The sequence below is a fragment of the Podarcis tiliguerta genome (genome assembly GCF_965153285.1).
Source record: "Podarcis tiliguerta genome assembly, chromosome: 6".
NCBI classification, from domain to species: domain Eukaryota; kingdom Metazoa; phylum Chordata; class Lepidosauria; order Squamata; family Lacertidae; genus Podarcis; species Podarcis tiliguerta.
The window spans coordinates 13,845,348-13,870,956 of record NC_139539.1 but is presented as its reverse complement, the minus strand read 5'-3'; the positions used below and the strand labels follow the sequence as shown (position 1 = coordinate 13,870,956).

Genomic DNA, 25,609 nt, shown 5'->3' with positions numbered 1-25,609 from the left:
AAACCACTGAGCCCAGGACTTGCCGATCAGAAGGTCGGCGGTTCGAATCCCTGCGACGGGGTGAGTGCCTGTTGCTCGGCCCCTGCTCCTGCCAACCTAGCAGTTCGAAAGCACATCAAAGTGCAAGTAGATAAATAGGTACCGCTCCAGCAGGAAGGTAAACGGCGTTTCCGTGCGCTGCTCTGGTTTGCCAGAAGCGGCTTAGTCATGCTGGGCACACGACCCAGAAGCTGTACGCCGGCTCCCTCAGCCAATAAAGTGACATGAGCGCCGCAACCCAAGAGTCGGCCACGACTGGACCTAATGGTCAGGGGTCCTTTTAACTTTACCAGCCTCTTTGCTCTACTATTAGTAAAACATGTTTGCTGTTTTATTGTTCTTCTCCGACCAAAAAAATTAAAACCAAACATATAGGTTTAGATTTTAAGGATACAAAAGACCAGGGGTGTGGGAAGGTGCTGAAAAGACTGCAGGGGGAGGCAGAGACACACAACACCCAATGTACATTTAGATCTCCCATCAAATTTAGGTGGCGATTCGGGTCTCACCAGCTCTACCCTTTGCAGGAGGCTCATAATGACTTATTTAAATTATCTGGCAAAATGTAAGATGCAGCTACTTTTACTGGTCTAGGCTAAATTGTGAAATCCTGCAGGTTTTAGTATTTGAATGCCAGATAGGTGCCATCAAGGAGAAGGGTGGGGTGGCAAATACAGATTTTTTTTATATCAAAACATCAGAAGCCTGTGTCAGAATTCTACAGGGCAAGGAAAAGGTTTAACTTTTCAGAGTGGTATCTGGTAGTTTATTTAATGGTATAAAAGCAATTTCCTCTCTACCCCACTATGAGGAGCTAGCCTCGTTTAATGTGGAAGTAATATACATATTTTCATCTGACATACACTGGGGGAATATAACCCGAAATGTTTCGAAGTCAGCATTAAAAACGTGTTCCTGTACTAATTATAGAAATGGGCAACATAACAATTTACAGTGAACCGTATCTGCTTTCATAAGCCTGGGTTGCTGCATAGGGTTGATTTCTGAAAGACGCCAGCCGTGTTTGCATGGGAATGAGATTTCAGTAACTCTGCACTTAGCAGGCAATTTGCATGTGCGCTGACTGAAGTCTGCAATAACCAAGCCATTTTCAACTCACCTTACCACAACTGTCACTCTTGAGGAGCGTTGACGGTACACAGGGCATTGCAGCTAAATATTCCCAGCCTTTTTATTTTTAAAGCAGGAAATACTTTAATACTGGGAGATAATTTCCCAAGAGTGGTTTTTCTTTAAAACATATTTAAGAGGAAATCAAAGACGTTCCTCTGTGCAGAGCAGGGGGCTTGGAAGAAACCTCTGCTGTTTGTGATTGGTTCTGACCCACCAGCCGCCAACTCTGGAGCAATTCGGCTGACTTAGTGGCTGATCTCAGGGTCGGTAAGCGAGCTGAACTTCTATGGGAGTGCAAGAAAAATGCAGAGAGGCATTATGCTGCCTTACACTGGCCAGGCTATGAATCCCAGATTATTTAGACTCTAGTTCCCAGCACCTTTTAGGCCACAATGGCTGAGGCTGATGGCAGCTGCAGTGCAATATCTGGAATGCACCAGGTGGGACGCGGGTGGCGCTGTGGATTAAACCACAGAGCCTAGGACTTGCCGATCAGAAGGTCTGCGGTTTGAATCCCCGCGATGGGGTGAGCTCCCGTTGCTCGGTCCCTGCTCCTGCCAACCTAGCAGTTAAAAAGCACGAAGTGCAAGTAGATAAATAGGTACTGCTCCGGCGGGAAGGTAAACGGTGTTTCTGTGCGCTGCTCTGGTTCGCCAGAAGCGGCTTAGTCATGCTGGCCACATGACCCGGAAGCTGTACACCGGCTCCCTTGGCCAATAAAGTGAGATGAGCGCCGCAACCCCAGAGTTGGTCACAACTGGACCTAATGGTCAGGGGTCCCTTTACCTTTTACCAGGTTGGAAAGGCCTTACAGTCTTTCCCAGTCCTGCTACCCAATATTCTTTTTAAACTCAAAATGCCTGGGAATGAAGTTGAGACCGATGTACAGAAGAAAGTTATCTTCTACCTTGAACAATAGACTTCTTTCCTTTTAAAAGAGACAGGATGCGTGGAAACGTTTTTGGCTTCACAGGCCAGATCCTTATCATGTGCCAAATTTGGCAGGTGGGTGACGCCTCCCACCTGTCAATCACATCACATGACATCACATGACTGACCATGTGAGTGGTGTCACTTACCTTGTGTAGGGTTTCCAAGTGCACAACAGTTAGCTCTCTGTTGGATACTTGGGAACCTGCAATGGCTTCAAAGCCCTTTTGCTGTTTGCAAAGGGCTTTAAGGCAGCCCCCATGCTCCCATTTCAGCCTCTGGAGATTCTTATCCTGATCCACTACCCACAACCACACACTAAATAAAAGGAGAAGCATGGAGCTGCTTCAAAGAGTGCTTTTGCAAAGGGCCTTATTAAACACAGTCTCAGCAGCTGATGAGTGGAGATGAAATCCTGTTCCCTGATGGGCTAAACCCCCTCCTACTCATCAGCAGATGTCACTGACGGGTGTGAGGAAAATTGCCTCATGGAAACTGGAACCTCCTTGGCAGGCCAAGATTGGCACAGAGGCTGGCTGTTCTCCAATCTTGTTCTAGCCTCAAAGAATTTATGCTCCTTCTGACCCTTCTCCAAAGCTTGCCATAAACTGCCATGCCCGTCCTTTGAGTTATCTGCACATGGAAGTAAATACAAGGAGGGAATATACAATGCTGTTGGACCATGTAGTCTATGTAGCTCAGAGTAGTTTGCAGCTCTCCTGCCTCTCCTTGCCCTTCCCTGGGAGCCACCGGGAAACGAACCCAGGACCCCTTTGCATGCTAGAGAAAGTAACACACACACACACACACACACACACACAGAGAGAGAGAGAGAGAGAGAGAGAGAGAGCTACTGTCCTTCCCCAAAGATTGGTAGCAAATAAATAAATAAAGGGTGGCCACGAAAGCAAGCAAAAAAATCTGCAGACTCCTCTTCCTTGCCAAAAAACCTTTCTCACATCCACTTACGTGAAACTCTTTCGAAGGAGGCAAGTGACACTGTCTAACTCTCCCCAGGCAGTGACATCATCCGCCAGCAACAAGCCGCGTAGAACTGTGAGCTGATTAACTGCAGCATTGCAGTGAAGTCACTGTATTTCAGCGCACCTCAGCTTGGGTTTTAAATTAATTTTTATTTTTTTTAAAGAAAGCACTTCGTGTTTACCATCTGGTTTAGCTCATACGTATATGGTTTTGGCCCAAGATAACTTGGCTTTAATGCCAATCTGAGCATGTGCCTCAGAAAGGTGGTTGTTTTTCGTCCTTCGCTTCGTCCTTCAAGAATCCCAGTGGCTGCAATATTGTGTAGGTGGGGGGGGGGGCTGCTTTTCGTCCCCTCTCTTCACCTCAGCCCTGACTTTGGTCCCATCTGGCAACGGTCATGAGCCCTTTTCCGCTCCTTGCTCCTTGTCCTATCTTGCAGTTCAATCGCATTTCTCAATTGATTAGTTATGATTTTGATTAAAAAATACGCTCTGGGCATGAAACCAAGCTCCTGACAAAAAATTGGGGAGGGGGGGTTGTAGAGAGAGAAAGAAACCAAGGCCGGCTTATTTCAGCTGCACTGGAAGTTGCGTCTCTGTATATCCCAGGCCTGCCGCCCGTAATTACATTCAGGGCTATTTCCTCTGGTAATGGCATTCTCTGCTGAGGGATAATGGTTTATTGGATAATGTTTCTCTGCCCCCCCACCCTTTTTCTGCTCCTCTTTTTTTCATATGAACTAGAGGAGGACCAGTCAGAACAGAGACCCCACTGGGCCTGCCATCCTTTCCAGACCAGGGTTTAGGGGACCATTATTATTATTATTGTTGTTGTTGTTGTTGTTGTTATTATTACCACACCTGTCTGGCTGGGTTGCTCCAGCCACTCCGGGCAGAATATTAAAAACATGATAAAACATCAAACATTAAAAACTTCCCTAAACAGGGCTGCCTTCAGATGTTTTCTACAAGTCAGATAGTTGCTTATTTCCTTGACATCTGATGGGAGGGCGTTCCACAGGGTGGGAGCCACTACCGAGAAGGCCCTCTGCCTGGTTCCCTGTAATCTCACTTCTTGCAGTGAGGGAACCGCCAGAAGGCCCTCGGAACTGGACCTCAGTGTCTGGGTAGAACGATGGGGGTGGAGACGCTCCTTCAGGTATACTGGGCCGAGGCTGTTTAGGGCTTTAAAGGTCAGCACCAACACTTTGAATTGTGTTTGGAAACATAAATCTGAGGGGCGCAGTCCTTCCTGGGTAATTTTGTATCGGCCAGGTCTGCTCAAGGTTTTGGGAACCAAGCCTTATGAGGAACGGTTGAGGGAGTTGGGTATGTTTTAGCCTGGGAGATCCCATCTGGCCACAATCCCACGTCAGATGTACCCCTTACCATCGCATTCTGCAGGGGGCGCTGGTATCCTGTTGGCCGATAATGGAGCCTCTCCGACCACTCGGTGTGGATGTCCCCCAGATACAGCTCCTCCACCTCCCTGCTCCCCTGGCTCTGCTGAAGGAACAAGGGCTGCTGGTACTTCTCCACTCGTACAAGGCTGAGTTCGTGCATGGCAAAGCCAAGGCCCGCGGTGCAATCCCGCTCTGCTTTGGCACTCAGGAGCTCATAGAGGGCACCGGGAGCCCAAGTCCGCCCAGCCGGCGAGAACCCGCTACAGTGCTCTCCCGACGTCTGGTTGATGCGAGCCACTGTTTCCCGCATGGCCCTTTGGCTGTGGAAGACAATGCCAACTTTGTGGAGGTGGTAATCTGCTTCCGTGGCTCCCCTGGTGATCCAGGAGGCTTGGCGAAGCCTGACTTTCCCTTTGATGACCAGGGAGTAAGAGGGGTCCCGGCAGGAAGGGTCCCGGTAGTAGAACTGATAGGCTTTGAAGAGGCGGTTGGCGTAGAACATATAGGAGCGGGTGAGAAATTCAGGTCCTGGACGCACCTCACACCTGAGAATGAAGAGGGATGTTTTGGTTAAATTACAGCCCTTGCAATATATCTCCCCTAATATATACGCGGGTGGCGCTGTGGGTAAAAGCCTCAGCGCCTAGGGCTTGCCGATCAAAAGGTCGGCGGTTCGAATCCCCGTGGCGGGGTGCGCTCCCGTTGTTCGGTCCCAGCGCCTGCCAACCTAGCAGTTCGAAAGCACCCCCGGGTGCAAGTAGATAAATAGGGACCGCTTACGAGCGGGAAGGTAAACAGCGTTTCCGTGTGCGGCTCTGGCTTGCCAGAGCAGCGATGTCACGCTGGCCATGTGACCCGGAAGTTTCTCCGGACAGCGCTGGCCCCCGGCCTCTTGAGTGAGATGGGCGCACAACCCTAGAGTCTGTCAAGACTGGCCCGTACGGGCAGGGGTACCTTTACCTTTAATATATACTATATTGATGAATGTACTAGAAAAACGGAAACTTCATTACGTGTTTTCTGGTTGTTGCATAACCTGGAGCTCAAAGGGAATTCCAGTTGGGAAAACACTGACAGATTGTCACAATAGGCATGGGCTGCTATGGCTCAAGAATCACGTTATGCCAACAATGGTTGGAACATGTGGCATACTGGAATGAAATATATCTTACTATCTTAGTTTAGGAGATTTTAAGAACTGGGTTGGGGAAACAGAATGTGTGTGTGAAAGGGCCTTTTCTGTGGTGGCCTCCCTTCTGAGATGTATTTGGCTTTGACACTGTATGTGTATACAGTTCAACATCAGAGACCTTTTTGCAGAGACCTCTGGTGGTGGAAGATGGGATCATAATTTAATGTTACATGGTGTATTTGAACTGACCTCTATGTAACCTACCCTTAGACTGTGTAGGGTGAAGGGCCGGCTACGAAAGTCCATTAATTAACAAATGTTTTATGCATTTTCCCTTGAAGATATGCAAAGTTTTCATTAGCATTTTAAATTCAGGGCATCTCAAAAATGCATTTCAAACGGAACATTCATATCCTATGATTGAACAAACAAGGCAAGGCAAATTGGTGTACCATATCTAATTTGATATAATTCAACCAACAACATTTAATTATCTGAATTAAATCTCCTTGGTCATAAAGAAGAGCCAATGTGGACCACTGCCTAGACTAACCCCATGGGTGCTACCCTATGCTTCTTGGAGGAAGGAGGCAATATTTATTTCAAGTACACAAACGTCTTCTTTTTAAAAGCGGCAACCCCTAAATCTGTTATGGAGCTTCCCGTAACCCTCCAGAGCAGATTTTACAAGGCATGCAGGACTGGGAATTTCCATTGCAAAGCTAAAACTCCTTGCACAAATGGAGCGGTTTAATTGGATACCACCCATGTAAATTGTCCCCCACCCCAAACTGAATGCGGCCTAATGGCCACGTATTTTGGCTTACCAGGTGCTTGGATCCCCTGTGCCTGCTTTTTTTACAGCCCCAGGTAGGCAATATCAGCAGCAAATAGGTTTATCAGGTCTCCAGTGGGCAATCCCATATGGCTAGTGAGCAGCAGATAGTTACAAGTTCGGCAGGGCCTGAGTTTTATTAAGTTCTGGTGCTTCACTTTGGGCAGGCCTTATAGAGATTGGCCCCCTCCAGAGGATAGAGAGGAAGTCAACATAGTGCTAAACAGATGGCTCCATCAGCATTCCTGCTTGCCTCATGGAACAATCTGCCCTTTTCACACAACTTGTGTGCCGTTCCAGGGCGAGATTGATATATGCATAAATATGGACACATACCGTCCTACCTACTACTACTAATGCTTATAATTTTATTATTTATGCTCCGCCCATCTGGCTGGAGGAATGGTTGATAAAATTATTGGACTTAGCTGAGATGGCAAAGTTAATGTGTTTAATCAGTGAAATATCATTATTGACATTTATTAAGAATTAGAAAACCTTTATACATGAAATTGTAATATTTGGATTGGAAGATTGAAAAAATATTGGCTTACAGAAAATGGAATAGTTCGATGTCAAATTGAGTGAATACATTGCATAAGTTACTATAATTAGCTGACAGACAGAGAATTGGAAGTTGTGTGTGTGTTTTTTAAAAAAATCCATTTCCCCACTCTTTTCTTTTTTCCTTTTCTATTTTCCTTATTTTTTTTCCTTCTCTTTGCCCCTGTTTCTTTTTAGATTAGATTTTTAAAGTATTTCTTTTATTCTGGTGTATTATAAAAATATACTTTGTATTGGGTATGAACTTCTGTACATCTTTTGATCAATTAAAAAAATGAAAAAAGAGCAACAAATGGAGAGCCGCAGAACTCCCACTCCTGATTTAAGATTTCCAAATTCTCTGTTTGCAAGTTAAGGATTACTTTTTCTATAAAGAGAAACAGAAAATAAAGTCCCCTCGAAGAGAAGTGATGAACAAAGTACACACTGGAAATATTTCCTAATAGACCATCCTCAAACACAGAACTCTGCTTTAGTGTCTGAGTGGCCCTGTTAGATTTGGGGCTCCGTGCAATTGCCAAAGAAGGCAAAGCAATTTGGAGCTCAGACCTTCACTGGAATAAGCAACAAAAGAAAGACATGTTTTCTATTAGTCAAAATTCCCCACCTGCAATTAAATACACAAGAGATAGTGTATTCAACAGCTTTTTTAAAATATTTTTTTTGTTGATTTTCACAAAATTATAAACAAAACAAACAAATAAACAAACAAACATGGAGCATAACCTTATTAAAATTACATTTACTAACATTGTTAAGTAACTTCCTCGCTTCCCCTTGGTTGAATTTCCATGCACTTCCTTTTAATGGTTTTCCAAATCAAAGTTCTTATAAAATTTAACTAAAACATTAACATCGTTATATTTTTAAATTTTAAAATTAAACATATTGACTCGTCACTTAACTTTTACGAAATCCTAAGCCAATTAAGTATCTGCAAGCTATTTCCAATTAATTTAACTTTACATATTTAACTAAATAATCATTAAATTTTGTCCATTCTTCCTGATACTCCTCCTCCTTCTGGTTGCGGACTCGATAGTGTATTCAACAGCTGCACATTTACCCTTTACACTGCTACAAACTCCTTACCCTGTCGAAATCCAATGACCTTCCAGCCTGGGAGGCAAGACAGCCGAAATTCTAGCACCATCCTGGAGGTGGCGCAATTGATGCTGGCACTGTGGCTCCCACCGCAGTTTTCCTGGACCGAGCTGGTCTGTGTGAGATGGAGGGCCATCCCATAGCTTCTTCCCAGATGTGTAAGCTAGAGAGAGAGAGAGAGAGAGAAATCAGATTTTTTTAAAAAGACACACATACAGGTGCTCTCCGGCACAGCATTTCACCTAATAAAAAGCTCCCTCATCACAGCATCTGCCTACAGGCATCCTTTGTCTCTCTGGTAATTTATAGGTAAAGGTAAAGGGACCCCTTGACCATTAGGTCCAGTCGTGGCCGACTCTGGGGTTGTGGCGCTCATCTCGCTTTATTGGCCGAGGGAGCCGGCGTACAGCTTCCGGGTCATGTGGCCAGCATGACTAAGCCGCTTCTGGAAAACCAGAGCAGCGCACGGAAACGCCGTTTACATTCCCGCCGGAGCGGTACCTATTTATCTACTTGCACTTTGACGTGCTTTCGAGCTGCTAGGTTGGCAGGAGCAGGGACCGAGCAACGGGAGCTCACCCTGTCGCGGGGATTCGAACCGCTGACCTTCTGATCGGCAAGTCCTAGGCTCTGTGGTTTAACCCACAGCGCCACCTGTGTCCCTCTGGTAATTTATAGATGCAGAATTTATAGATGCAAAATTTAGCTGCAAAATACACTGCGCTCTCTGTCTTGGCTGCAGTGAAGACAAACTCCTAAGATTATGTCACTGTTGTGCCCATTTTACAAATAGGAAGCAGAGCCTGAGAGAGAATGAACGACAGAGAGAGAGAGAAAGAGAAACTGGTTTGCTTGCAGCAGATGTTAGGACTGCAACTTTTAGTCATTTTTTAAAATATTACTAAAAAAGGTGGGTTGCAATTAACACTGCACAAGCAGAGTTTCACGCGCACAAAAGGACTTCCCCCTCCCCTCTTTGTGCACAACCAAGTGGCCGTATTCACACTGTACGTTTAAAGCATCATGATACTACTTTAAGCACTCATGGCTTCTCCCAAAGAACTATGGGAAGTGTAGTTTGTGAAGGACGCTGGGAGTTGTTAGGAGACCCCTATTCTCCTCCCAGAGCTACAATTCCCAGCGTGGCTGAACAATCGACCCCTCATCACAGAGAATTCTGGGAATTATAGCTCTGAGAGGGGAATGGGAGGGGGTGTCTCCTAACAACCCCCAGGACCCTTAACAAACTGCTTTTCCGAGGACTGTTTGAGGGGAGAAGATGAGGAAGTCATCTGTAAAAGCCAAACACCAGACTTGCCTCTAGTTTAATAATTCTATTTGTAAAACTTCTCCCACACACATTTTTTGTTAGTGCGCACTGTTTTAATGCATATGTGTATTTGTGTGCACAAATTAAATTTAATAAACTGATTGGTTTCAGGTTTCTTCAGCTAGGCAGCAGCCCCATTATAGGTTTTCATGGTTTGCGTTTTTGGGATACCCTTTCTCTCTCTGAAGGTTTATCAAGTGGAAAGGTGAGATATTAAGTATTTTATATGAAAGAGGTTAAATAAACCCATCAATCTAATCTGTGGCACAACAGCAAGGCTCTCTCTCTCTCCTTGGATGTCTAGCCAGGTGGCTCTAGATGAGATATCTTTGCCTCTGCTTCCAACAGTCTGGTTCTAATTTACAGGATACATAACTTTCTAGTACTCAGCAAGGAAGATCCTGGCCATTTCAGTGGGGGTGCTGGCTTAGCTCTAATTTAAGCACCAAGATCACAGATCTATTTGCTATCCTCTGGCTAAATATAGAGCAACTATGTAGACAGTTGGGGGGGGGGGGAAGCATTTGCTTCCAGAAAGGGAGACCCCAAGGCCCGGGTCTCAAGGAAGGCCAACAGGTGGCAACGGAAACAGTAGCAGAGAAACGTGAAAAGGCCACAATCCCCAAATCTGAGTAGCACCCAGCAGATCATGAAATACCGTATTTTTTGCTCTATAAGACTCACTTTTTCCCTCCTAAAAAGTAAGGGGAAATGTGTGTGCGTCTTATGGAGCGAATGCAGGCTGCACAGCTATCCCAGAAGCCAGAACAGCAAGAAGGATTGCTGCTTTCGCTGCGCAGCGATCCCTCTTGCTGTTCTGGCTTCTGAGATTCAGAATTCCCCCCCCCCTTGTTTTCCTCCTCCAAAAACTAGGTGCGTCTTATGGTCTGGTGCGTCTTATGGAGCGAAAAATATGGTAGTTTCTAACACTGCACTGTTGGCAAGAGAACAATATACTTTTTGAGACATGCATAAAATACTTCATTTTTCAAAAATGCATTTTTAATAACATGCAATAATCTAAATATGTAATTGTATACATCATAGAAATGATTAAAAAAAATGTGATAATGCATATAATAGATATTACTAGATATTATTACAGGTCATGGGTGCTGGGGTTTGTGGGTGCAAGTCACACACAATTCTTAGAATTAGTAAAAGTTAGAATGAATCAAGGTTTGATTAAACTGTGCCAAACACAGAAAACTCTGGGTTTCGTTTATGCTAATGAGCCAGGCTAGCTAAGCAGGGCCAGATGAGTGTAAGTCAAGTCATTAAAGCACAAAGACCAGCAATGGCCCATCAAGGAAACCATCAAGAGAGAGTGGGCACTGCCAGACCAGGAGGGGAGAGCCCTCCTTACAGCTGTGTGTTGCTGGGAAGAGACCAAAGGCTTGCAGGATTTCGGTGTGGCTGGCATAAGCAAATAGAAAAATTGCCAGTTTTGCAAGCAGAACACGATGCGGGCTGGAGGGGGAAAGCTGCCACAAAGAGACGCAAGATGGCTTTCTGCTGTTCTCTGAATGCCGTGCTGTGCCGGGGATGTGGAATATTCTGAAGTCCCATCACGTGGGTTCAGGTTGTAGATACAGTTGTACCTTGGATCCTGAACACCTTGCGAGTTGAGCGTTTTGGCTCCCGGACACCACAAACCCGGAAGTGAGTGTTCCGGTTTGCAAACGTTCTTTGGAACCGAAACGCCTGATACGGCTTCTGCAGCTTCCGATTGGTTTTCCGAACGTTCTGGAAGTCGAATGGACTTCCGGAACGGATTGCGTTCGACTTCCGAGGTACCACTGTAAGTGTAAATAAGCAATAGATCACGGTCTCTCTGTTGTGCCTCATTGTCCCAGAAGGGAACCCAGACTCTGGTAAACACACCTGCAAACCCCTGGAATCTTCCACCTGGAGATTGGGATTGGCATGTAACAATACCATATAAAACAGTGAAGAAGCGATTTGATAATATATTTAAAATACTGTTAGAAAGCCTTTATGGTGTGTCTCTGGGGATCTGTTGCTGGGGCTCGTGAGAAGGAGAGGAATGTTGCAATCAGGCTTGTGGGTTTCCCCATAAGCATTGGGTTAGCCACTTTGAGAGCAGGATGCTTGGACCAGATGGGACTCTGGTGTGATCCAGCACGGCTCTTCTTATGTTCTTACGGTTAATGTCTGTTTCCTCGTTTGTTCACTTCCCAAAGCGAGGTCTAGGGAGACCCCCAAGTTTCTGGGAACATATGGCTCCGTCAGCCACTGGATGCAGCAAGACATTTTAAAAGGCTGACTATTTTGGTGTGCTAACCAAATCAAGATCCGAGTTACACAAAGCTCCGCAGCGGCCAGAGTGGAACTATTAAAAGCTCAGCTCGCGTACAAACAGCACCACTTTGAAACGTGTCCAATAAACAATCCCGTTTTAATTTAATAGGTTTCTAGCCTGCCCGATCTCTAGACACTCCTCCCTCCTCCCAACCCTGCTTCCTCTCCCTTGCCAAATTTACTGCTGATGGGCAACAGCTGAATTGCAACACAGGAACATAAAGCCTTTCCTGTTGCCCTTTTACAAGGACAGTAATCTTGTCACTTACCTAATTTCCTGTAGCAGCGGTTGTTACTGGCTTAGGCAATGGGAGAATATGCAGCCAAACCAAGTCTTTAACTTGATAGTTTTGGGGGGGAAATACACAACTGAAGTTGGTGGGGCTTCTACTAGTGGAAGAGAGATAGTGCCCTAGTCTCTAACACCCATGTCTTTTTCTGAATAAGCTTTTGCTCCACGTTTTCAATCATTTGAGGTAACCCCCTGCCACTCCTCCTCCTCATTATTATTAATTATTCTCTTAGTCTGAATCCAGGTGGAAACACCCGGGACACGGGTGGCACTGTGGGTTAAACCACAGAGCTGAGGACTTGCCGATCAGAAGGTTGGTGGTTCGAATCCCCACAACAGGGTGAGCTCTCGTTGCTTGGTCCCTGCTCCTGCCAACCTAGCAGTTCGAAAGCACATCAAAGTGCAAGTAGATAAATAGGTACCACTCAGGCGGGAAGGTAAACAGCGTTTCCATGTGCTGCTCTGGTTTGCCAGAAGCGGCTTAGTCATGCTGGGCACACGACTCGGAAGCTGTACGCCAGCTCCCTCAGCCTGTAAAGCAAGATGAGTGTCGCAACCCCAGAGTCAGCCACGACTGGACCTAATGGTCAGGGGTCCTTTTAACTTTACCAGCCTCTTTGCTCTACTATTAGTAAAACATGTTTGCTGTTTTATTGTTCTTCTCCGACCAAAAAAATTAAAACCAAACATATAGGTTTAGATTTTAAGGGTACAAAAGACCAGGGGTGTTAGAGTGTTGCACGATAGACCAGGGTTCAAACCCCCCACTCGGCCATGAAGCTCACTGGGTAACCTTGGGCCAGTCACTGCCTCTCAGCCTAACCTCGCACCACAGGGTTGTGGTGCAGATTAAATAAGGGGAGAACCATGCATGCTGCTTGAGCTCCCTGGAGGGACACCGTGTTGGAACATTGTGGGAAATTAAACTGGTGGGTGGCTCACAGTGGCCAGCAACCTATATAGGGAACAAGTGGGGGGCAGCAACCACCGTGGACCCTCTTGGGGTTTTGGAGGCCCAGCAGCCTGTCCCAAGATGCTGGATCCTGTCACAGGCTATGAACCCAAACAAAGACTTTATTTTACTTAAATGAGTAAAAATACATCCCCACTACAAACAGTAAAAAAAAAAGTCTCAATGAGCAGCACTAATGGACCAGAATCACTTACTGTTTACATCAGTGTATACACACTTGAATCAGTGTAGTTATTCCAGATGTTTACGAGTGATGGCTTAGCGCCGAAATGTTTGTGCATGCTAACGTTTCTGAGCCAATGTGTGGCGCTGCTCTTTGATTGAATCCTTACTATGTCTCCTTGGCAGAAGCACCAAGCCGGCATTGTTTTGCATCACAGACACTTTGGCAAGATAATCACAGGGCTCCGACACACTGGAAAAGGGAAAAGGTTGTGTTTTCTTTCTTTCCTAATAGAAGATAAGACTTGGCAAAGGGAAAAAAGTGAAAGCGCAACCGGCTAAGATGTTTTTACTTCTGGGAGAATCTGTATTGCATTGTGCTTGTGGCAGTGAAGCTTCTAACATCGGCTGACTGAAGTGAGAATGCTCATAAAAATTCCAGCTGGTCAAAGAACAAAGCTCAGAGAATATTTGCAGTCCAAATTCTTTCAGGGCGGAGGGATTGTCAGTTTGGCTGGGACTGAATCCTCAGGCAAGCTAAAGGGACAGGAGAGGCAAGGAGTCCAGAGGCAAGGTGGCTGCAGGAAGGGAACAGAGCAGGCAATAGACTGAGAGAACAAGGCTATCCGTGAGGAGTCAGTCTGACAGGGCCAAGGCAGCACATGAGGCAGAAAACCAGGCAAGGTCAGGCACAGGGTCTCAGGCAGGTCCTGGCAAACAGCAACATTGCTCTCACAACCTGGGGCGGGGTCCGACAGCCTTTTATCTCTGACCGGGTAACGGCCGGTCCTGATCCGCTTGTGACCCACCTCCCTGTCTCGCCTGAAGGCGAGCACTCCTCCTGCGAGTACTCAGTTCTCTCCTTCTCTCAGACTTTCGTCTCTGCAGCTCGGGAGATGTCGGTGGGTTACTAGACCCAGAGGCCGCCTCAGCCTCTCCTGACCGAACCGTTAGTGGAGCAGCTGTAAGTGATTGCCCGGCTGAAGGCAACGAGGCAATCCCCACATCTGGAGCCAGGGCTGGCTCAGGCCCCTGACTCGGCCCAGTTGGTGCTTGTTGCAGGGGAACCTGTGCAGACTGGGGCTCTTCAAAATCAGGCCCCAGACTTGGTTCAGATGCCGCTTGAGGCTAAGGATCCGGTTCAGACTGAGATTCCTCTGGTTCCGAGTCCGAGCCCAAATCCCTGGCCATCACAGTGCAGTTAGTATGGGCCCTAGCAGAGCTGATGTACCTGGGCGCACAACCTCCCCATCAACTGACCTTAACAAAGGCAGCGCATTCCAAGAAACAATGAAAAGTGGGGTTAAGGAGCTCCGTTTCACATATATGGAAGAGATAGGGATGGAGAAGAATTTTGGAAATGGGAGAGTTGGAAACGAACTCCTCCGAATAAAACTCACAAATTTGCAGAATATATTCAAAATAAAAATGCGGGTTCAAAATGACAGTAACATTATAAACTCATTGATACTGGAAACATTGGGGAAAAGACAAAATTCATTTGTCAGAATTTAAGCAAGGATGATGTTTGCAGCACAAAAGCAAATTGCCTTTAAACTGGGTGTGTGTGCTGTGCTGGCCCTTCAGCCTTTTAAAGCATTTTCATTGCTTCACAGAATGGAGAAGAGGAGGTTAAGGGGTGATATGATAGCCATGTTCAAATATATAAAAGGATGTCACATAGAGGAGGGAGAAAGGTTGTTTTCTGCTGCTCCAGAGAAGCGGACACGGAGCAATGCATTCAAACTACAAGAAATGATTCTATGATTTCAGAAATCACCAGGCCATTAAGAGCCAAGTCCAACCTCGGCTCCTAATGGTTCAGCCAGCTTTCTTGCCTTCCAATTTCCATCCTTCTACTGGGGGAGAAATAATGGCAGCTGAGGCTAAAGCCAAGATATGGAAGCTGCCTTATACCAGATCAGACCACTGGTCCATCTCGCTCAGGACTGAAGAGCAGCAGTTTTAGACAGCCCCTCCTAGAGGTGCTGTCGATGGAATTTGTGACCCTTCCCTTCCCCACAACATGAACGCTGGGGGCTTAAAAAAAACCAAAACCAACCCTCTCTTCTCATTAGCTAGGAGGAATGAAAGAAAGAAGAACATCTCAAATTTAAGCTAATGGTCATTGTCTGTTTTTCTGCAGTCAGTAATGACTTTTGAGCCCAAGACTCGTTTTCCAGAAGGAATAATTTTATAAAAACAATGGTTCCTAGATCTGGAGGGTTCAAGCATGTTTGAATTGCTTTCATTTCAGTGAGCTGGAAATGTAAAAAGAGCTTTAGACACCTTCAATTGACACTGTCCCTTAACCAGATTAAGTCTGGGAAATGTTGGCATTGCAGGTTTGGAGAATTCCTGGGGAAAGCCAGAAAGAATCCTGAGAATACTAAAAGGAAAAAGTCCCTTTTGGTAGGATAGAGGAGTTTTAAGCATAAAGCTCTCTGATACAAACTACGGAAGTGATAGTAGAAATCCATGTTGGACTTCCAGACTTCGCCACAAGGGGGCGGTTTAAAGAGAAATGCTCACCAGGCAACTGTGATGGCCAAAGGTCATGATGAGAATGACTTTTAGCACGCCAAGAATGAATATAAAGGAAAAGGAGATAGCTGAATTATGGTGATCATAAAGACCTTTGAGTGGCGATTATTCTGAATCTGGCCAATGTTCCACCTAGTTTAGTAATAAATAATAATAATAATAATAATAATAATAATAATAATAGGTGCTGGGGATTGAATGGAATGCATTATCTGAAATCCTGAACAAAAGCACTTCATGCTGCAACATTTTGTTGCAGGGCCCCACTTGTACCTATTGACTCTTTTAAATTGCTGTTAAAAACTGTGCAGGCACGAACTTGAGACCAGCTCTTTCAGTGCTAAGCACACAAACAAACACTAACAAATACAAAGTCTGAGGGAATAATTACATATCACGGACATACCCCACCACAAACATGCATTTTGAATCCCAACAGGGGGGAAAGACAGCATTGTGGGTGTTTAGGTTGCCATTTTGAGTGGAAAAGCAGGGAAATTGTTAAACTGTAGCCTCCATACTCCAACCTGACCCTTTCCAAAGATGCTTTTCTCTATGTGGAAAATCAGCTAGCAGGCTTGTCACACGCCAGTGCGAAACTTGAGGTTTATTTTATTTATTTAAAATATTTATATACCGCTGTATCATTAAAACATATCACAGCAGTTTACAACAGTATAATAAACCTAAAACCAAACAATAAAATCATAAAAAGCTTTTTAAAAAGGTAAAAACAATTATCAAAACAGTCCAATGTGACGGATCTACTCTTAACTGCCTGCATAGGCCTGAAGGAATAGAAAAGTTTTCAGCGGGCATTTAAAAATTGGCACAGAAGTTAAACCCTTAGATAACCCACAGAACCACCAGGAAACACATCCAGTTGTTATGTACTACTCCAGCTAGTGGCTGCGACAATGTCTATTTATTTAACTAAAAATATTGTTATTTTGCCACTCCACACTCCATAGGGTGGCTGGGAACTGGACGACTGTTCCACAGTGGGCAACTGTGTGGTAAACTTAGGTTGACCCCTGGGGCAAGGAAATTGTTCAGAGCCCCATTTTTAATTTAATTTAAATTTTTTTTGGGGGGGGGGGGAGCAAGGGGACCAGGCCACCATAACGATACGTGGGAGAAGTGTGTGGCACAAGGAAGGCTGAGAAAATGGGCTGAAATGTCTGTGAAGGAAAAATAACTGAGGTGGGGAGGTGGCCCTACTTCCTGACTAAAGTTCAGACAAGGGCCTAAATAACTGAAAGAAAAGTAACCACGGAACAAGAGCAATTCAGCTGGCAATTAGGAACAGGGTGTTTTTGCGCAAAAAACTGTTGTTGTTTAACTGATCACTTTAACTCATAAATCGCTTTCTACGCAATCATCTCAAGGTGATGTGCAATTAGAACAGCGAAACAGTTTTTAGGAAACCTAAAACAGCAGTTACTGCTGTTTAAGCAAAGTTAAAGAGGGCCTTCTTGGTAGTGGTGCCTGCCCTGTGGAATGCCTTCCCATCATATGTCAAGGAAATAAACAACTATCTGACTTTTAGAAGACATCTGAATGCAGCCATGTTTAGGGAAGTTTTTAATGTTTGATGTTTTATCGCTTGATGATGATAATGATGTTGGGAGCCACCCAGAGTGGCTGGGGAAACCCAGACAGATGGGCAATTACTATTATTACTATTACTATGATGATGATGATGATGATGATGATTATTACCACCATACAAAATAGACATTTGTGACAAGGGCCCATTTATCTGGCTGGGAAAGTCTGCAGATAAAAAAAAAAGTCTTCCGACTGTTTCCAGAAAACGCTGGCAGTGGGCGCTTACTTGTATCTTGACAGAAATGCCATTCCACAGAACGGAGGCGGCCACACTAAAAACCCTGCTCTGAGTTACTGCAGAGTGAACTTCTGAGATCTTTGGAGCTTGCAGGAGAAGCTATTCCCACAGACAACAGTGACAGACTGGCTATGTAGGGGATAAGGCAGTCCCTCAAATGGGGCTTTCCTCTCAGGTGGGCGCCATTGCCATTCTAAGAGAACAAGGGTGATGACTTTGTTATGAGTTCCAGCACCTCTTTTTCTAGAAAAACAACCTGCTCCTGAGCTGCCTAGGGCCTTCTTCAACACCTTAAACTTGCCCCAGTAGCAGGCTGCCAGCCAGCGCAAATCCCACATGGAAGTTGTTATACCCTGGAAGTAGCTGGCCCCCACAAGCAACCAAGCTTCCATGTTCTGCACCAGCTGCCACCTCCAAACCAATCCCAGGAATAGCCCCACATAGAGCGCATCATGAAACTAACCACAATTACCTTGAATTTCTGCTTAACCCTCAAGAAAGAAGGGCATTTTCGCTGGCCAGGTTTAATTCAAATCCATCAAACCTTCTTTGGGGAAGGTTCTCCGGCAGGCTAGAAGGAGAAAGAACTTGCCCATGTGAAGACCACTTGGTGGAAACCCTTACACATATGGTTCTTAATTGTGAACTATATGCTGATCTCCGTCAGCAATTTCTAGATCAACTCTGTATCCCTAAATGGAAACCAGAGTTGGGGCTCATACATTTTCTATTACTGGGGAATGATCAGGAGCTCACCAAGTGAGTGGCTAAATATCTCTATTTGGTTTTTTGTCGTCGAAATACACTGCAGACGTCTGATCTCCCTGGAAACCTAGAGATGTGACCATAGACTGCTCTGCCTCCTTTCTCTTAGCAAATGTTTTGTGCCACTGGGGAAGTGGTAATTCTGTATTGATTTGTTTTGGATGTTTGTATGTGATGCCAATAAAAGGTTTGATGATGATGACATAAGAGTGCATTGCGGTGAGGTTGCCAATGCATGAACAAGTGGAACAGGCTTCCAACCCCAGCTTAACCAATATTTAACTCACTTAGGCTAAGATCCTGTCGAGACTCCAGAGAGGCTTCTAAGCAGCAACTGACTGGCCAGTTGTCGGGGTTATGGCAGCAACAGATTTATTGCAACCGTCAGTGGCTGAACTGCACAGATTTCAAGGTTTAAGCTGTTCTTAAGCGTGGACAATACAGAACTAGATGGGTAAGACTCTGCATAATGCAGGTTTCCATGTTTCTAAGTTTATAACAGGAAGCAAGACAGACTGTTTTTGAAGTTAAATTCCTTTCAAGCCAATAGAAGACGTATGTTATCCTTGCATACCCAAGCATGGAAGTTCCATATTAATGGCCATTGTGGTCTCTTCTACGTTGATACATAAGGACTTGCCCTCCCTCGTTCCTCATCTCCTATGGCACTTTCTGAAGAGCGCAACTATTAATCAGGTTGCCAGAAGTATTTCCAGTGTCTAAGTAATTAATAGTGATCACAGGCCTGGAAGCAAAAGGACCACCTACCATATAATAGTAAAATAAATAGGGGCTTCATCCCAAGCAACACAAAACAGGGGTACTGGCAAGACTTGAAGGTCCAGCCAAAGGAATTATTAGAGGTTTTTGTTATGAGGTATGATAAAAGGAGCTTAGTAACATACAGGCTGGCTGGCTGACAAGCGAATGTATGGAAATGATAGAAACCGATAAATATTCAAAGGGTACAGGCATGCAAAAGTGGGGATTTTTTAAGGGTAAAGAGAAACTGACCAGTCCAGGGTGGAACTGCAAAAGGCAATACATTGTTGGGAAAGCAAGGGAAAAATACTTGACACTTCAGCTCTGCCAGAGACTGCAGGGAAAGGTCTCAAGAGTATTTATTTGGTCCCCGGTGGTACAATTCAGAGAGGAACGCACAGCCACATAAAGCGTTCCGGGAATAGTACTATTTCAACAGGTAAAGTGACTGTGAGCAGCTTCTCATTTTCCCGCACAGAGTATTTGCTTAACTTTTGCCACTATGATCCACGGAACCTTTAAAAAACCTTATTCGAATTTATGTTCACTGAAAGGGATTTTTAATACCGCTTTTCATTTTCCATAAAATACCAGGGCGTTGTAAAACACACCAAATCCAACAGGAAGGCCACAGGTCACCCACCTTTGCTTTATGCCATGCGGTTTCTTATTCAAGTCTCAGAACCCGGATGCTTAAGAGCATGGGGCTGATAATGCCAAGGTCGCAGGTTCGATCCTTGTGTGGGACAGATGCGTATTCCTGTGTTGCACTTCCCATTGTCAGAGACAGTATACCTCTGAATACCAGTTGCTAGGAATCACAAGTGTGAAGAGCGTTATTATGTCTGCATCCTTTCAAATAGCCCACTACCCATATAGGAGCTCCAACATCAGTACATACAGGGTGGGTATGGTATCACAAGTGTGAAGAGTGTTATTATGTCTGCATCCTTTCAAATAGCCCACTACCCATATAGGAGCTCCAACATCAGTACATACAGGGTGGGTATGGTAAAGGTAAAGGTAAAGGGACCCCTGACCATTAGGTCCAGTCGTGACCGACTCTGGGGTTGTGGCACTCATCTTGCTTTATTGGCTGAGGGAGCCGGAGTACAGCTTCCGGGTCATGTGGCCAGCATGACTAAGCTGCTTCTGGCAAACCAGAGCAGCGCACGGGACGCGGGTAGCGCTGTGGGTTAAACCACTGAGCCTAGGACTTGCTGATCAGAAGGTTGGCGGTTCGAAGCCACGTGGCGGGGTGAGCTGCCGTTGCTCAGTCCCAGCTCCTGCCAACCTAGCAGTTCGAAAGCACGTCAAAGTGCAAGTAGATAAATAGATACCGCTGTGGCAGGAAGGTAAACGGTGGGTATGGTAGACGTTGGCAAAACAACAGGGGAAATGATCTCTTCTCACTGGATCCCCCACTTGATGTTGGATTGCAGAAGAGGAGGTCTGATGTTATCCTATGGCCCCAGGGACACATTCTGAGGGGGGTCACAAGACAGCAGCCTTATTGACTAATTGAACGTACTGCAGATGGTTAAGGAAATGTGTTTCAGCTGTGAACTCAGTGGCTCCCAGCCCTTCTCCGATTACATTTCCATGCTTCATGAACCCCACCCCTCCAAAAAAAAAAACCTCCAAGGGCATGGCGCTTGCTTTTATGTTGCTGGAGATAATTTGAAAGATTCCCCAAGCAGCTTGCAAATTGCATTAATGTGCCCCGAGAGTGTCCCAGGAGTACGGCTCGCACGGCAAGGGAATATGGAAAGAGATTATTTTTTTCTCCATCCAGAAAGTGCACTTTGCACAGTCAAAGTGCATTAGATGCTGTCATGGCACAAGGTACCTCGAAAGGAAAAAACACAAGCTTGGAAGGCTATTAAAGTGAAGCATGCCACACAGCACCAATGACACAAACCAAAATAAAGGAAGAAAGGCAACATGTTTGACTAGAAGGAGAAAAATTGCTTGTCCAGTCAAAGCATAGAATTGGCATTGTTTCAATAGGCAGACTGTTTCAGGGAGGGGGGGGCAATCTCTTAGGGTGTGGTTTCTAGATAGTCTGAAATTTCAGCCTACTGTTTTGCCTGCCAACATGGGCCAATGTTTGATGCATTCCAGCTCCCTTGAACGCAGCCGACAGACGCTCAAATTGAAGCCGACATTCAACCTGCCCTCTGCATAATCTAATAACAGAGCTTGTGCTCCTTCAAATTATAACAAAGTTTAGGACTTCCTCACCACAAATGCAGGCTGTCATTTAGATTTTTCATTTGACGTATCCAGGTGGCCTAATTTGGGGAGCGGGGAGGGCAAGCTTGATTTTAGAAACATGAAGAATAGAAGGCCCCGTTTCACGTTAAGGGGAAATGGCGCTGAAAATGAACACACAGAATACACTTCCCAGGTCTTCACATCAAAATTTCGTATCTACAGAAGAAAGAACTTCGGTAAATCACTGCAATGTATTGGCTCCAGATCTTGGATGCCCCTTTTTGGTGCGGCCACCATGGGGTGGCCATGGGTTGTCAGAAGAGATAACCAAGCTTCTCTCTTCTCCACCCCTCAGCACCCAACTTTATTTATCTATTTACCTGGCAAGATTTATATTCCGCTTAATCAACAAAAACTCTTCACATGAGACAATATATTGTTGTTCTTTATTAAATATGCATACCGCCGTTCTTCCGAAGGGTTTCACAGGGCAGTTCCCAACATAAAAATAAGTAAAGGTAAAGGGACCCCTGACCATTATGTCCAGTCGTGGCCGACTCTGGGGTTGCGGCGCTCATCTCGCTTTACTGGCCGAGGGAGCCGGCGTACAGCTTCTGGGTTATGTGGCCAGCATGACTAAGCCGCTTCTGGTGAACCAGAGCAGTGCACGGAAACGCCGTTTACCTTCCCGCCAGAGCGGTACCTATTTATCTACTTGCACTTTGACATGCTTTCAGACTGCTAGGTTGGCAGGAGCAGGGACTGAGCAACAGGAGCTCACCCCGTCGCAGGGATTCGAACCACCGACTTTCAGATCAGCAAGTCCTAGGCTCTGTAGTTTAACCCACAGCGCCACCTGCAAAATGTAAATGTAAAACACCTAAGAAAACAAAAGCAAAACAAACTAGTAATTCCCCTCCCTACCTCTGACCAGGGGCAGATCTACTATGAAACTAATGAAGTTTAAGCTCCAGGGCCCCTAATCTCAGAGGGGTCCCAGAAGGGACTTTAAGTCTATCATGCTTAATAATTTTGGGTCTAGCAGACCCAATTTGAGTCACACGACTCAAATCATTCTATGATGTAGAATGCATGTATATAACATTTCCCTGATTTTCATCCTCCCTCCCATAACAAAAATATAAGGCATAGGAAATTTTTATTCACACCAGTGCCTTTGATGTGTGAGATAATCCAGTACAGTACAGCAATTTTATTCAAAATCTGAGATGTTAGCAGTTAATTTCTTGTAAAAACATTGTGGTGATCTGTCATGGAACAACTCCGTTGAAGAAGTGGCTACCCAGAACTTGTTGCTGGTTGTGAAGGGGTTGCCCATAACAGTTCAAGCTTCAGGGCCCAAAAATGTAGTTCCGCCAGTGCCTCCAACTGCTGGCCCATTGGTGTTGACCCATGACACTTTTCATTTATTTTAATCTGTACTGTTTTAACATTTTGATATTTGCTGCCCTGGGCTCTATTGGGAGGAAGAGAAGGACACAAATTCAATCAACATCCTGCACTTTGTTCCCACAGTGGCCAACTAAACGCTTCTAGGAAGCACAAAGGAGGACATGAGACCTACCTGAAGCTTCTAGGGACTGAACCTGGGAGCTTTTGTCCATAGTTGGGTTATGCTATTTTTATGTCGTCTTGAGGAAATGCACAAACACAATACAGAAATCCTTCTCCCTGCCTGCACCTGGGGATCTGATGTTATCATGCATTGTTAAACGTGGTTATACCGTTTAGATGTGCTTATGCTGTGCAAGTTACTTTGGAATATTACTTGTTTCTTATAATACAGTGGTGCCTCGCAAGACGAAATTAATTCATTCTGCGAGTTTTTTCGTCTTGCAAAGCACGGTTTCCCATAGGAAATGCATTGACGGTTTCCCATAGGAATGCATTGACGGTTTTAAGAAAAAGGCACAAGACGTTTTCGTCTTGCGAAGCAAGCCCATAGGGAAATTCATCTTGCGAAGCAACTCAAAAAACAAAAAACTCTTTCGTCTTGCGAGTTTTTCATCTTGCGAGGCATTCGTCTTGCGAGGTACCACTGTAAAAGTGTAGTGTTTTTTATCACCCAAAATGCATTTTATTCCAGCGAGCTCTGCATTGCACCAGAAACTGCACATTCCTCCTTTGCCATTCACAAAGACCATGTATTCTAATCTCGAGAATGGTAACAGAAGGCATAAGTGTTGTTATTTATTTATTTTATTAGGTTTATATACAGTCGTACCTTGGTTCTCGAATGCCTTGGTACTCATATGTTTTGGCTCCCAAACACCAAAAACCCGGAAGTAAGTGTTCTGGTTTTTGAATGTTTTTTGGAAGCCGAACGTTCGACGCAGCTTCTGCTTGAGTCCAGGAAGCACCTGCAGCCGATCGGAAGCCACGCCTTGGTTTTCGAATGTTTCGGAAGTCGAACAGACTTCCAGAACGGATTACGTTCGAGAACCAAGGTACAACTGTACTGCCCTTCATTATAAGGGTGTTGTTACTGGTGTATCTATGCTATTGTATTGTATTGTATTGTATTGTATTGTATTGTATTGTATTGTATTGTATTATTGTATTGTATTGTATTGTATTGTAAAGGTAAAGGGACCCCTGACCATTAGGTCCAGTCGTGACCGACTCTGGGGTTGCGGCGCTCATTATTCGAAAATCCCTTATTTTGGCTGCTGATAAGAATATTTTCGAGGCTGCTAGACCCTTATTTTCAAATCTGTAAGTTGACAGCTATGGTGCAAAACGATCTGAAAGACACGAGGTGGAGATTCCAACATATGTCCCTGACCACCCTCCACCTGACGTCATGCCCACCAACATTCAGTTTAAAGCTTTATCATGGCGGATGAATCCCAGGCAGCTGAGCCATGATCTCAACTGGCACCCACCAAACATGACTTCAGCCAAGTGTTTAGGGTGTGGTTTGAATGGCAAAATAGAGATGTCACTGTCAATACACTGAGCGTGGACTTCATGCCGGTGGAATGCTTTCAACCAGCCGAGATGTCCAGATTTAATGGGATGCCATTTGCCTGGATGTGTCGCCACCGCAAATTAACGACACCAACTCACAGGGTGGCAGCAAGAGAGAGATGCCTCTGGCCTAGCCAGAGGAGACACTCATAGCAGCTTATGCAGGCTGATGATATCATCCGTCTATGCCAGCACAGCACCCTCCACACTGAAAGAACTGGATCAGGCACACCCATCTCCAGCAGGATAAACACACAAAATAATATTTATTCAATCACAACGGTGCACTGGGTAATGCCAAATGGAACAAGGCTTATAATAGTGCTGGGTCTACAGAGCAAGAACACAAAAGGTTGAAACTGGACCCCCACCGCAACCCCCAGAAGAGAATCTGCAGCCAAAACAACTGCAGAGCAAGAGAGGTGAGCCACAAGTTCATCCCTGGTGGATCACAAACACACACACCACAATTTGCCTGGACTTCTGGGTGGAGTGGGGAGATTAGAACAGACAAAGAGAAAACACTATGTTGATGCGGCTGACTTCTGGGCTAGGGAGGGATGCGTGACAGTGTTTGAGCTTTTATTTTTATCTGCTGGTTAGTGGGTGGAAGCATCATTTTGGATTTATTTATTTATTGCTACTTCGCTGCCCATGTTGCTGCCCCTGCTACTGGGCAGAAGCTGCTCCTTGTGTTTTATTTACACGCTGTATGGAATGTTAACGTTTTGTAAGACTCTTTTTCTTTTCCGTTTTCTTTTATAGTTTTGTATACGTTCTTCGGGACATGGGTGGCGCTGTGGGTTAAACCACAGAGCCTAGGGATTGCTGATCAGAAAGTCGGCGGTTCAAATCCCCATGACGAGGTGAGCTCCCGTTGTTTGGTCCCAGCTCCTGCCCACCTAGCAGTTCAAAAGCATGTCAAAATGCAAGTAGATAAATAGGTACCGCTCCAGCGGGAAGGTAAACGGCATTTCCGTGTGCTACCCGAAGCGGTTTAGTCATGTACACCGGCTCCCTTGGCCAATGAAGCGAGATGAGCGCCGCAACCCCAGAGTCGTCCACGACTGGACCTAATGGTCAAGGGTCCCTTTACCTTTATATGTTCTTCAGTGTAAGCTGGATGGAGGTCTCTTAGGTGACAAGCAGCTTATAAGTCTTAATAAATAAGTAAATACTTTTTTTTTTTTTTTTACAAAACTATACATTAAAGTAAGTTGCAAATGGAATCAAAATCTCATTTGAAGGGGGAAAAGGTCTTCAGTTCCTGGTGGGAAA

At 45.2% G+C, this 25,609-nt stretch overlaps 1 protein-coding gene and 1 long non-coding RNA gene across 2 annotated transcripts in view; one reads left to right on the top strand and one right to left on the bottom strand.

Annotated features, from left to right (window-relative positions):
• The window catches only part of LOC310680462, a 253,575-nt gene extending 228,332 nt beyond the window's left edge, over positions 1-25,243 (top strand). The window contains exon 3 of the long non-coding RNA XR_014512788.1: positions 25,198-25,243. This is a non-coding gene — a long non-coding RNA (uncharacterized lncRNA). The remainder of the gene's footprint in view (positions 1-25,197) is intronic.
• Positions 1-25,609, bottom strand: part of APCDD1L (APC down-regulated 1 like) — a 43,116-nt gene that overhangs the window by 1,566 nt on the left and 15,941 nt on the right. The window contains exons 2-3 of the mRNA XM_083446965.1: positions 8,113-8,287; positions 4,476-5,034 (exon numbers count right to left, since the gene is read on the bottom strand). Coding sequence (XP_083303091.1) covers positions 4,476-5,034; positions 8,113-8,287 — 734 coding nt within the window. The remainder of the gene's footprint in view (positions 1-4,475; positions 5,035-8,112; positions 8,288-25,609) is intronic.